Source organism: Sinocyclocheilus grahami, unplaced genomic scaffold (genome assembly GCF_001515645.1).
Source record: "Sinocyclocheilus grahami isolate Dianchi unplaced genomic scaffold, SAMN03320097.WGS_v1.1 scaffold255.1, whole genome shotgun sequence".
Classification (NCBI taxonomy): Eukaryota; Metazoa; Chordata; class Actinopteri; order Cypriniformes; family Cyprinidae; genus Sinocyclocheilus; species Sinocyclocheilus grahami.
Genome location: NW_015505434.1, coordinates 663,713 through 678,474, shown reverse-complemented (window position 1 = coordinate 678,474; position 14,762 = coordinate 663,713). Strand labels below are relative to the sequence as shown.

Genomic DNA, 14,762 nt, shown 5'->3' with positions numbered 1-14,762 from the left:
TTCACACCTCTGTGTATATATATATATATATATATATATATATATATATATATATTTATATATTTGTAAAAAAAACAAAAAAACTAAATTGTAATTATTCTGATTAATATATATGTGTATATATGTAAAATGATGTAATTTATAATATATTATTATTATTATTATTATTATTAAATACATATATTATTCATAATAATAATTAATTGTAATATATAGATCAGTGTTGAAAATTAGTTTCTTTCAAACTTTCAAATGGTAACCAATTACAGCACTTAAAATGTATTCATATAATATTATAATTATTTATTTAATTATTATAATTTGTATAATTTTTTATGCAATTATTTACATCAATTTAGGCTAAGAAATTACCCCTCAAAAGATCAAAGTTGTTATTGTTTTGAATGAGAAAAGCATTAAATACATATTTTTAGGTAATGTTAGAAATAAATATTTTTGACTCAACATTGCATAAATAATATATTTTTTATGAATATTGAAATATTTATGATATGAAGAAAAAATAATTGATATTCTAAATATAAAACTAAGTGCCATAGGTGGCTGCAAGTCGCTATATTAATAATTGAGTCATTCATTCAATCAGTTCATTCAAATGTCTGAAGCAAGTGACTGGGTCACTAAATCATTGAGTGGGTCAGTAGGCGCGTTTCCATTACCCTTCAAATTGCGCAAATTGAAATTGCGAATTGAAAATATGCCTAATGGAAACGCGTCAATTTCGCAAAAACGCCCATATATCGCAAAAAAGTTTTTACGCTCGCATGAGGTGGTTTTTCATGCAATGCGAAAAATGATTAAATTGTTGTGATTATTCTTTTTATTTTATTTTATGTAAAGCACTTTGAATTACCATTGTGTATGAAATGTGCTATACAAATAAACTTGCCTTGCCTTGCCTTACTGAAGCATTGGCTCACTCGATTAGTAACAAAAAAGCAGATATTCAGGAAAAACAACACTCTTGCTCCTGTGATATTGCTAAACTATGTCATATGATACAAATGTAAGACAAAAACCCATACAAGGGCATTTTTGCCCACATATCTTGAATTTTCGGGAATATAACTGCATTTCCATAGGCTACATCATGCAGCATGTCACTATACAGTATATCCAATGTTGCATGTACTTACTGCATTTACAGACTGTTTATCAGTAAGCAAAACTTAAGAGCTGCATTGATTTGTTAAACAGTTGTTTTTTTTTCTTTCTTTTGTTTAAAATCGTTTTGTGCCTCTTTTAATTAAAAGTCAGACGCTTATTTGTGGATCAAAAAATAAGATGTAATATGCAATTCTGTGCCTAGTTCTATTTTTAATAGTTCAAAGTGAATACAATTTTCTTGGTTTGGCTTAGTTGTAATTGTAAAAGCATTTTTGGGGGGTGAAACCATTTTCCTGTGGTTCTGCCGGTTGCCAGGGCAACCTTATGAATTTATCTTTTTTTTCCTACTTCATTTAGCTTTTCTCTAGATTTTGACGATTCACTTTTTTCTGGAGTGACTCGTTACCCTGGTGACATCTGATGTTTGATGTAACACCATTGGCATAACCTTGATTATAAATTTGTGTGAGCGTGAACGTTGTGTATGGAACAGCGTGTGGTGTATTAGCTGGAACTCACACGGCTGGTATGAGGTGTGTGTGGCTGGTGTGAGGTTAATGAGTGGATTTGCTGCACTGCAGCGCTGCTGGAGTCTCATGCTGATGTGCAGCAGCTGAGGACTCACTGACCCACTGCAGAGTCATAAATCACTGCATTTCTCTCTCTCTCTCTCTCTATACATACTATAAATATATATATATATATATATATATATATATACACTGTATATCTCTTTCTCTCTCTTTCTGCTGGACTACACTTCTCCTCGTGTGCTGCCACTATCCCTGCTCCTGTAAGTCCTTCACTCCCCTCACCTTCAGCACACACACATTTCTATTGAGTCTTCATTCTCTTGAGTTTCCAAATCGAATTAAGAGTATGACTTTGTTTGAACTATTATGCACAGTTTTCTGTACATGTTACTGAATGCTATTGAACATTTATATATCTAATGCAAGGACACATTACATTTTTCAAAAGTGACAGTAAAGATGTTTATAATGTTGCAGAAATTTTATATAAATAAATGTTGTTCTTTTGAACAAGAAAAATCATGAAGAATCATGAAAAATGCTTTGCCATCACAGGAATAAATAAAACTTTAAAAATAAAATAAAATAGAACAGAGTTATTTTGAATTATAACAGTACATTCAAGACTTATTTATTTTAATTTCATATATAAAATATAAAATATCCATCCATTTGGATTACACCGTTTTAAGAATGAGATTTACTTACAAAGCAAACGCGTTTTAAATAAACACTAAGCAGGTTTATATATTTATCATGAATAAATCCGGTTTATTATAAGTAAACAAATCGAATACATTTTAATTAATTGAATCTTGATTGTTCCACAGTTAGCCGTATTTGAACCAGTTTCAAACATTTTAACTGATTAAATTACTGAAATAACTGATTTAGACTGATTCTAAGGAATATGAATAAATATGTTTTGAAAATATTATTTTAATAAATTGATGCAAATACTAGTTTATGGCATGATTCATTTTTATGAGTGGCAGTATTATCATTTAATGTTGACTTCCGCAATTCCTCTCCTGCATTGCCTGATCCTGTTGTCGGCTATTTCTGATCTAAAGTGCTCATTTGCATTATTTGCATTTTCTAAATGCTGCAGATTCTGAGGGACTTTGGGCAGTTTTCCTCATAACCTTCACTTCTCTCTCCCTATCTGAGATTGTGAGACCGTCTGAGCAGCGCAGCCTCTCTAAGAGGAATAATGATGAAGGGGTTTGTGTGTCAGGAAGGCTGCAGATTGTGTCTGTCTTTTAACTATTCTTTGTTGTCTATGACGCTCAGCTGTTTGTTGTGTATTTATGTGTTTATGGTCAAAAAGTAGCATTGAAGCTTAAAATTATGCGATTTGTGGAATGCAACAAAATGTATCAGTCCAAACCTGGGTCACTACCTGAGCTGCAATTTTTCTTTCCCACTTACTGACAGTGTTTCTAGAGTTACTGTCTTTTACTTTATGAGGATGGTACAGTATAAATACTTTGTGGCATTTTTTTGTTCCGCAGGATATGTACTGCCATAGCTTCATGGATGAATTCTGCCTCCCCTGCCTCAGTTACACCGGTGAAACCTGGATCTGTAGGAACTGAGAAGAATAAACCTGAGGAAAGGTAAGATGTAAACACTCTTGTCCCTGAAGAACATGTATTATACACTTATGCACACCACCTTTAGCATGTAATTAATTTGTTCCAATCTGTTAGTTTAAGTGAGTTTGGCTGGTTTTGGCTCAACCTTTTCCGCAAACACTCTCTCACCGTTTCATTGATTCTTCGCACTCCAAGCCTCACTTAAGCTCTCAGCCTCAGGCTATTAACTCAATCACACATGCATTCACTCACTCGCAAAAGTCTCCATCTGTCATTGTTTAGCCTCCGACTCACACACTCACCAACTTTTTCTTCCCTCCTACACGCCGACGCAACTCTGCGCTCTCTCTCTCTCTCTCTCTCTGTGATCTCTACTTTCTCAGCTTTATTTCCGACTCTGCATACACCTGTATACACACCCAAGCCTCACTTAAGCTCTCAGCCTCAGGCTATTAACTCAATCACACATGCATTCACTCACTCGCAAAAGTCTCCATCTGTCATTGTTTAGCCTCCGACTCACACACTCACCAACTTTTTCTTCCCTCCTACACGCCGACGCAACTCTGCTCTCTCTCTCTCTCTCTCTCTCTCTCTGTGATCTCTACTTTCTCAGCTTTATTTCCAACTCTACATACACCTGTATACACACACACACACACACACACACACACATTTCCTCTCAGTCTCACACTTTCCAGGCAGGGGCCATTGCAATGATCTATAGTTCTGATCCAGCCACAAAGATGCATTAACTTTCCATTCTATAAAATGAGTGATGTCCAGTGGCAGGTGATCAGACTCATTCAATTTAAAGTCTTTCAATCTGTTAAAAAGCTGTTGGCAAAAAATGACTGACCTTCGGGAATGACGTCTTTCTTATGTTGCAGTTGTAAAGAGCACATTTTCGTTAGAACTCCTGCAGTAACTTTCTGGGTGTCTGCCTGGGTCGTGTATTATCTTTAGGAGACATTGATATGAGGCAATATATAAAACATTCAGCAGACTGTCAGGTGTTGAATGGTGTTAAGTATTAGTGAAGAGAGTCTAGAGTACATTGTTGCTATATCCTCAGTATCCACACACTGGTTCTGTTAAAATCATGCAAATTAATGAAATCGTTGAGAAGTCATTGATTTCACACACGATTTTATTGATTGTGAGTTAATTTGATTAATTTTGACATCACAGAATTATTGATTTAAAATAATTGGTCATGGGAATTAATAAAATCTTTAAAAGGTAATAAAAAGTCATGTGAATTTCAAGGATTTTATTGATTCCTTTGATTTCCAATTCATTTTAAAGGTTTCATTAATTACAATGACTTTTTAATACATTTTGAAGTCACAAATTAAAATATTTAAGACAACTATATGTAAGTTCTATTTATTATTATTATTATTATTTACCTTGAAATATCAGTTTTAAAATCATTCTGATGGTACACTGACTTACGGAAGTTCTAAGCGGCCATGCATTATTTTTTTCCTTCTTGTTTTCCCGTTATAACGACTTATTTTCTCGTTATATCGACATAACGAGAGTTGTTTTCTCGTTATAACGACTTATTTTCTCGTTATATCGACATAACGAGAGTTGTTTTCTCGTTATAACGACTTATTTTCTCGTTATATCGACATAACGAGAGTTGTTTTCTCGTTATAACGACTTAATTTTCTCGTGATCTTGACAAAGTTTTTTTTTTTTTTTTTACAATGATTGTTTGAGCCACTGTTGTTATAGTAACGAATTCAACTTTGAAAAAAAAATAATGCAATTTTCTCGTTATATCGACATAACGAGAGTTGTTTTCTTAGAACTTCCGTACTGACTTCTAGTCATGGAAATTAATACAAATCTTTAAAAATTCATCAAAATCATGAACATTTATAAAATCTTAAAGTCATTGGAAAGTATGCAATTGACTTGAAATTGTGCTTTGTTAGTACAATACAATCTGTATTTTGTAAGATTATTCAAATATGTATGCAGTAAGTATAAATGTGTGGATAAGTCATGGAAAAAGCCATTGAAATTAATGGGTCAAAAAGTGTGGAAACGGTTTTGTGCTTTGCAAACGTACTCCAAATCCACTCCAGAGGAACTTTGAGTAATAAATGGCAGGATACGCCTGGATGCTGTCGAAGCTTACTTGAAAATGTCTCTCTTTTTTTTAATCATATCTACTCTTTGACGGCTATCTTCTTTCTCTTCTACTGTAACACTCTGCTCTGGAATTTTTACGGACAGGCACTAATCACGCAGACTGCTTCCATTGATAACTTCAGCTGAGTCCACTGTACAGCTAGATGGAAAGTCGTGTCCTAATCCCCACCCTTCCGAATAGCGAGAGGCCCACTAACCGATTGCCTCCATTTTTCAGTGTCACCTTCATGAAAGCAAAGGCTGTGTATCCCTGTGAAGCTGAACACGATTCCGAACTCTCTTTCCAGGTTGGCGCAATCTTCCATGACGGTAAGTGTTAACGTTATCACTGCCACAGGCACTCACCCGAATCCACAGACATATTGGATTTGGCGGGTCCTACAAGCACAAAAATAAAAAAATAAATAAATCTGATCTCATATCAGCATAGGTGGAGGGAGGAAAGTGGGGCAAGGGTGTAACATCCCCTAAAATCAATTCACAAAGAATGAGACTGAGATAGAATAACACAAGGAAATGAGGGGCCACTATCAGAGCTCTTGTTTTCTGAAGCCTTTATCTCATCAACTTCAGACAAAACCTTTCAGAACTCTTGCTGAGATTGTCTTGGGAAAAAAATGATTTTGAGCCAATCATTTTAACTTAAAAGTGAAATTTTAGTTTATTGGCACCCCAAATAATAAGTCATTTTACTTTGAGTATGGAAAATGTGCTTGTAAAAAATCAATATACAAGAATAACCAAACTCAGTTCTATGAAATTATCTAAACCAGCAAAAGCATCACCTGGCATGAAATGCTGAGATGAAAAAATTTTAATTTACAAAAATAAATATATAAATAACTAAAATTGATGGGAAGGCGACTTTAAAAGTATGTGCATTAAATACTAAGGCCATGAAAGGCACTTTTTTTTAAATGTAAAATATTGCTAGGCATTTATATTCCTAACTCATACCCATATAATTTACATTCATCAGCCATGCTAACGATCCACATTAAATCTGATGAGGACTTCTTGCTTGTCTGACATGCAGTGTGACAGAAGAGCTGCAGTAAGACTTTTACCTGTGTGTCCGTGGTTTTGCTCTGCAGTGACACTCTCCAGGGAGCCCGGATGGCTGGAGGGCGTGCTGGAGGGAAAGCGAGGACTCATCCCTAAAAACTATGTGGATATACTGTAACTCCGAAAAGAACTATCCTCACACTTCTCTTTATATACATGGTATCCATGGTCTCGGCGGCTCTTTCACAGTGGCACTGCTTGTCGTTCCTCCTTCCTTCTCCACACTAAATATATTGAGAGACACAGATGTTGCTAGCACAGGAATTAAGTTCAAGTATAAGCTAAAATGTGCTGTATACATACAAGAGACTGCACTTTTTAGAGTTTGGAAATGTAAATGTGTGGGAAAATATGCATCCGTCATTGTGACTTTGTTGTCCTCTTTTGTTTGTTTTTTGTTTGCTTTTTAAATCGCATGCCTCGTAATTTTAGCCAAGTAGTTTGAGTTGTTTAGCATTAGTATACTCAAAGATGCCTTGAGTATCTTTGCATTAAATATGATCAAGTTGCATTTAATTGGGCATGATGATGATGTATAATGGTAAACATGAGGAAACGTGTAACAATATGACAGTGCAGTGAACGTTGTCAATTTGGAGGGAAAAAAAACAAAGTTTTGTGTCTTGGTTCATTGGAACACTAGATTGCTTAGAAATGTAGTGCTTGTCGGTTATTGATATTGAAATTGGTATGCGATTATTCAATATTTTGCATTGATTAAAACTGATGCAGTGCCTTAAATTTATTACGCATGGCATGCGAGATGCTGTTCAGTAACTCGAACAGAGCATTTTTTTATTTTTTTATTTTTTTTGCTATTCTGTATATAGGTTTTAATGTTATGTTGAAGAACAGAGACCGATAAATAAAAAGTAGCCCATGCAATGACGTAAAATTAAATATTGCCAAGTCTTACATCTGTGTTGTATACATAGCATTATTTTTGTGCAAAGAAACTTAAAAGCCAAGAGCTTTCCCTCTTTAAGTGGTTAAAAGTTTATCACATTCTTTTTGCAGAAACCCTGAAAAATGGCAGGACTTATTAATGTTTCATTTTTCTAAGAGCCCTTGTTCCACAGGTTCATATTTGTGACTGAGCGTTTCTGCGGTGATTTAAGACTGTCATTTATGACCTCTGCAATGGTCTTGGCATTGATATCATTTTGTTTTCCCATGTTGAACTTGTTGATCAATGTTAAATAAAGTATTTTATTCTTATATCTTGTTTTTCATTTTTATTTATATGCCAAACTAAATGTCTATAATTAATAGAAGTCACATGCTGCAGGGCTCTGTAGACACCCTAATGTGCTTACTGAGAAATAAACTAAAACATTTGTGATATGACTGTTGTTTAATGAAAAATAAAATAAGATTGTGTGTAATTTTCTTAATGTCAATTAACTTAATTGTGTGGATGTGCTCCCATCAAGGTCAAAAAGAGACTATTCTTTAAGGCTTCTGCTGAAGAACTTTAGCTTGTCTAATAAATTCAAAACGTAATTACCAGATTAGATGAACTCCTATACAATAGCCACTTTCACACATGAACCCCGTTAAATTGCAGTACAATTGCTGGCTATCTTTTCTAGTAAATGTACCACACATGCAATGGCTTTCCGTTATTTATCCGTATTGCATTCATACATCCGCACCAAAATGTCATTTAAAAACTTGCTGATGCCATTTTCTAGAAATCCATTCAAAAAACAAGCTCTTTTATTTCAGTTAAGGTTCATTATGTTTCGTTATCACATTCATTTTAGTTTCTGTCCCATTTAATGACATTTCTTTCCACAATGTAAACAACAATGATTTTTGACTTCTGATGTTTGACTCCTGAATTAGATTCTTTAGAGCTTTTTGATTGGCTCAAACTCATAGTAAACATTTTGATGGTTTATTGTAATTTTATTGTCCGAATACGCAGCATTTTGTTACTGCCACCTGTCAAGTGTGAGAATTTCGAAATATGTTCACAAATTTCTGTTGTATGTCAATGAACTGTTGTCTATTGCATACATTGCATTTAGAGCATACTGGCTTATTCTCTCCCACACACTTCTACCCCTGGAGCTGCTTTGCAGCTTTTACATTGAACCTCTCCCCCTTTAAGTGGATTAAATCTTCATTTCCTAGCAGATTTGGACTGTCGCCTTATATATTGGACTTGAGTTGGAGCACACAGCAGTGTAGGTCCTTACCATACACTGGATTGGGTGCTTAAAAAACAATCCATTTGCATCAAAATAGACCATTTTGTTGGACCCACAGTGCAGAGGTTAGCACACATGCACTGCGTTTGGAGCAACTGGGTCTGGTTTAGGTTATTTCCTGTTTTCTGTTCAGGTAAGTAAATGATGAAAGAATATTAATTTTGGGATAAACTACAAAGTCACTTTCAAGGAAAGTCAGTTGACTTGCTGGCCATATTTGCAAAAATTCAAACAGCTATTTTGGCATGCAAGATTAAATCCTATCTATTTGAATGGGGAAATACTGAAACCTCAAAGTCTGGTGGCCTATTTAAGCTCATATTTAAAGAATATTTCAAATCAACAATGACATTTGCCATGAACTGTCTGATAAATATTGTTTCTTGCACTCAAACAGCATTAAAAAGTGTATATTTTAAGTTAATTTAGCATGAGTTTCAGGTTTTTGTGAGACCAGAGCCTCTGGCTGCTAGTTGTCAGACTTTGTTCCTTTGTGTGTGTGTTTTGCTCCCCATGTGCCCTCCTTGCCCTTATTTGGTTAGTTTCCTGTTCCTGTCCTGATTATGTTGATTTAATTCCAGGTGTTCCCCGTTTATTTCCATTGATCCCAGGTGTGTCTCGTCATCCCCTCGTCTTGTCATGTGTTTAAATAGTGTTCCCTGTTTTTAGTTCTGCGTCCGGTATTGTTCATGTCTACATGTGCTATGTGAGTTTTCCGTGTTTCCTTGTTATTATTAACTCTCTCTGGATTGATGTACTCCTCGTCGCCCTCCGTTTCTTGCGCCTCACTCCACTCAGTAGTGCAACCGTGACACTAGTGCAGTGGAGCGATGACTTCTTTATTTTATTTATTTAAACAGCCTGTTTTGTTGGGTATGTTTACATGTACTAATTCTCGCCAACTGGAATGAACCCAATCTGATTTCAGATTTGGAATTCTGTTTATATGAACCCTAATTCTGATTCACATATTCATTTACATGTGCATATCTAAAAGTAAAGCTGACATTTGTGTCAGAAGAGCTTTTTAGCAAATATTGCACGTGTAAACTGGCATCACGGTACTGCGCATGTGTGCAAAGAATTTTTGAATATGATTAAGAAAATAGTCGGATTCAAGCTTTTAAAAAAATTCATTTAGACTGAGCTCAGATGGATTAGATAGATTGAGGTGTTTACTTGAATGCTTTTCAGTCTGATTAAGCCATCAATCGGATTATAAACTGATTATTTAAGTGCATGTAAATGTAGCTATTGAGAAATATATCATACAATTCTGAAAAGTGGTGTCATTATGCCTGGTAGTTAGAGGGGAGGGGTCAAAAAAATAGTTTTTTCTAGCATCCCCCCAAAACAAAAGGGCAGGTCATTAGGATCAGGAATTTTCATGAGAGATTACCAACTCAATTCATGTCTTTAACAGTCGCTCAAAATAAAACCAGGAATGCATAAATAATAAACAGGGTAATTTCTTGAATTTTGATTTCTTGACAACTGAAGTCACAGCCTCTGTCTAATTAGCTTACAAAGCACCTCCAGACTTTGCTGCACTCGTGTGTGCGTTATATCACACTTCAGTTCACTGTACACATCATTAGCGTGCAAATGTCTGAGATGTGTGTTCCCGAATGTGTGTGTTTGAGTGCCACGTATTACATAATTATCATGACATGGTAGAGTCACAGACTTCCAATAACTAATAGAGCAGATGATAGGACGAGACATGGGAGCTAGCTAAAAATAGGCAACGTGTCGAAAAGCCGGGTGCTTGCATAATTAAACGAGCCTGACCTAATGAGATGGGCAAACTCACCCTCCCACCATCCATGTCCGCTTCATCTCACTTTCTCGCCCTCTGGCTTTCCTTTTCTCTCCCTCTGTGTCTCCCTTTCACTTCTGTTTCCTTGGATGCAGTATAACCTCAAAGTTCCCATCTGTTTTTTCTTTTCTTTCCATGGTCATGAGTTAAGACCAAATCACTATCTGCGCCATGTTTCCTATTCCTCTGACTCTCTGCCTGAAAGAGTGAGATGTAGCACTGCATCCGATCTCAGATGAAGATGTCCCTCCTCCTTGTTTTGTACAGTACAGTGAAGATACTACACCTTCTTTGTGCTCCTTAAGGCAAGACACCACAGGCAAAAACACAGCATTTTTTTATGCATTGGTCAATTTTGAGATAATTATGCGTTGTTTTAGGCTAGTTTAAACATTTTATTCCTAAATCATAGTGATTTTTTTTTTCTTACTGTTGAATTTTCTGATTTATAAAGTGATAAAAAGAGAAACCCCCCAAAACTTTGAATCTAATATGTAAAACAAACCTGGCTTTATCCAATGTACAGATTTCTGTTCTGGAAATGTATGCAAATTAGTGCATATATAATTTGTTAATTTAAAAATGTGTAATACAAAAGAAATTGCAATTCTTAATGTTTATCAATCAACTGGAGAAGTATGGTAGTATCTATTATTTACATTTTCTTTTTTTTGTAAGAATACTTCATGCTGCGTATGTATAAAATATAATCAAACTGTTATGTATTATATCTCAGATGAATGAGACGGGGAAGGTGGGACAGTGAAAAACAAAACAGAAAAGGATTGAGTGTCTGCAAGCAGAGAATCTGGGGCACAGAAGCCGCCATGTGTGAAGCCACAGCCCTGAAATCTGCCTGATCCAATAGAATCTGTTTATCTGGCAGGACTACACAGCTTGTGCTATTGGCAATCTGGGAGAGATTTGGAGTGGGCTGCGGATTCGCGCAAAAGAGCAAAAGTAATACTGTCTACTCTCACAGTCTGGCAAACAAGCCCATTTTTTAGATCGGGCTTCTAACGAGGTTAATGGCGAATTTTCTCTCTGGGGACGTGGAGGTGTTACATTGTTAATGCTTATGTTCTTTGTCAGAAGATCTCGCTCTCTCGTGCTGTTTTCCGAGGATTTTTCCGTCACTGCTAGACCAGTAAATGCAGACGAGACTTGCAGTTTTCTTCACATATTACCATAATCACTTACTTCCTCATTCATGCTCATTTCCCCTGGAGATATATAATTTGCTAATACTAAAATCTGCCAGAGATATGAATTATGACTTTGTCGCTCAAACTTACTCTCCTCTTTTCTTTAAGTGTGCGTTCTCTCTCTCTTTCTGTTTTCCATTGGGCTTTGCCACATCTTATCCAGGTTTTTTTTTCCCTCATCCATTCCTTTTTTTTCCTACTGCTGCTGTTTCTTTCCACTCACTCAACACCCGCTCAGATGTCTGCAGCATCCTATGATCCAATCCACAGTCTTCCTACTGTTATCCACTACAGTTGACCCCAGAATCTCTAAAACATCTACAGTATGAGCAGTAACGCTTTAAAATAAGGTGCAGTTTATTAACATAAGTAGGTAGGTTGAGTATAATGAATTAACAATGAACAATACTTTAATTTATTAATCTAGGGTACAGACCACATGAAATAAAAAAAAAAATCACCTTACCTTGCTTCTAAACACTTATTGTGAACAATTCATCCATGCATTCGTTTCTCTTTTTTCCATTTCCTTTTCCATTAATCTCGTAATTAATAATCAAGGTCAACTCGATATTCGAGTGAAATGACAGACTTCTATCTGGTGACACAGGCTGAACTTTAGTCCGCGTGTCCCTGCAAACTCATATTCATATCTGCCTCCATCAAACCAAAAACCAATGAATAGAACTTCCAGCACTCATTTTTTCTTCTTCTGTCAATAATATAGAAAAATAGAAATGATATGGAGAGAAAAAAGAGCTGTTGCTTCAGTTTTATTGCAAATGTTATGCTAGTTTAAAAAATATATTTTGTTCATTGTTAATTCATGTTCATTCAAAATACAAAACAAATTAATTTATACAGCAACTAATAATCTTTTAGTATAGAAATGAAAATGACCCTACATTAAAAGGGTCATATGATGCTTTTTTAAAGATCATTATTTTGTGTATTTGGTGTACAGAGTCTTAACTTTGATAAAGAATCTCTCTTTGGTTTTGAGACTTCTTTGCAACTTCAGGGATCTTATCTATGCACAATCAGTTGTAACACTCCAAAGAGAAAGGAAAACTTGAAATCACATCATATGACCCCTTTAATGAATGCTGTGAAAGTAATGAAAAAGTAATTACTAACCTAACCCTAACAATTTACATTACCCTACATTAATGAATGCTGTAAAAGTAATGTATTCTTAGTTCATGTTAACAAATTGAACATTGAGTGTAAAACACTTCACAATAAGCCGTTGACCCACGAGATGATTTATTTATTTATTTATTTTTTGACATTTAATTTATATAGTTGTTCAAGAAAGAAGTCGGTGTTGAGTTAATGGTCCTGCAGATCATCCGACAAAAACCACTCTATTTGAAAGTATCGGTGGGAGCTGCAGATCACAAAAGCAATACAAGAGCGTGTACTTTCTGAACTGCCCTTAAGTTCACCTGGAACAGATCACCAAATTATATATTAAACAATATATTAAGAAACAAAGGAAACTGTGTTTCATCACTACATTCAAATACACTGTCTAATGTACTTGAAATACTTATACTTGAAATACTTAACTCTATGAACATTAGTAGATGTTCTCCGGCCAAAAATCTAATAAATTTGTATAGTATACATTGTGATTTACAGCAGAAGTAACACCAATTCCTGATCTTGAATTTTTTTTTATGAATTGTCTTTAATAATAATAATAATAATCTTTATTTTTCTACAACGCTTTTAAATGTTACTTCTCAAAGCGCTTTACATAACAAATAAAACATCAAAATGCACCATATAAAAATGTATGAAAATAAGCAAAAACACCTTTAAACCACATTAGAAATAAAAACAATATATAAAATTTTTAATAAAAGCTACCCTAAAGAAATACATTTTAAGGCGAGATTTAAAAATGTGAAGAGGTTTAAGAGATTCTTTAGTGGCAAAAGAAAGAGTGCACAGTAATTAATTGTTAACAGGTTTATTGGAATCGCTTGATGTTTCTGCAAACACAGTTATGGCAAAATCTGCATCAAGATATACAGTTTAGAGGAACTAGTTGCATCTGTCTTTTGCTCATGTTGTATATTTCTGTACTGAGGAGATTTGCTAACAAGTATTGTACAAAGCGCTGATTTAAAAAAAATTTAAATTGTCACAAAGGAGATATGGCTTTGTCATTTTAAACAATGTAGAGTACACACATTCAGATGTATCCCCCCAAAAAAGAGAAGAAAAATCAATATCCATTAACACATGAGTGTTAATGTGCAAACACATCATGTGATCTGTGGGTTTTCTCTAATAAACTGTATTTTATTCTGATTCAACATACTGGTTACCTTGATCATGCTTTGCCCTTATTTGCACAAAGGTGCTGCTTGGTGGTAATGTGATTTGTACAAATGCATAGTTTTACATGTTATTAGACTCCCCAAAAAAGTCATGTGCAGACTGTCAAAGCTGAAGTAACAAGCAACTCGAAAGCGTGGATCCACACCAACTTTCAATATTTCAAGCTTTATCATTTGGTGATGGAGAAACACAAATTGCAAACATGCTGCAACAAGCATGGCAATCTATTCTTAAGTTGCCGATGGACATCTGAATTCATATCAGACTGTTCAGGTTCAATTTTGCTCCTTGTCCTAGTTCTTTATTTAGGTTTTCTTACATAAAGGCTGAATTTGTTTTATACTATTTAAAAAAATCCCATACATTTTTCATATACTGTATAAACAACAACAATAATAATAATATAGAGCATTGTTGGTTCACTAGACAATAACTTGTGAAACACACAAAAAAAATTTAAGAGTGCAAAACTAAGAAATTCAGAGTGAATGTTTTTTTTTTTCTTTTCTTGGTTTGATTTTTATTTATATTTTTATTAATTTTTTTTAATCTGGGATAAAAGTATTTGGCAACCACAAGCACTTTTCCTTTCAGCATAATATAGCTAACTTCTGATGAGAGCACTGCGTTGTGTTTTTTTGTTGTTGTTAGATTTGTAGGCGAAGCAAAGAGGAAAA

The 14,762-nt window shown here is 34.7% G+C and overlaps 1 protein-coding gene across 1 annotated transcript in view; it reads left to right on the top strand.

Annotated features, from left to right (window-relative positions):
• Positions 1–7,700, top strand: part of LOC107598758 (rho GTPase-activating protein 10-like) — a 50,078-nt gene extending 42,378 nt beyond the window's left edge. The window contains exons 22-24 of the mRNA XM_016290194.1: positions 3,176–3,280; positions 5,646–5,737; positions 6,523–7,700. Coding sequence (XP_016145680.1) covers positions 3,176–3,280; positions 5,646–5,737; positions 6,523–6,611 — 286 coding nt within the window. The 3' untranslated portion in view covers positions 6,612–7,700. The remainder of the gene's footprint in view (positions 1–3,175; positions 3,281–5,645; positions 5,738–6,522) is intronic.
• The last annotated feature ends 7,062 nt before the right edge of the window (positions 7,701–14,762 follow it).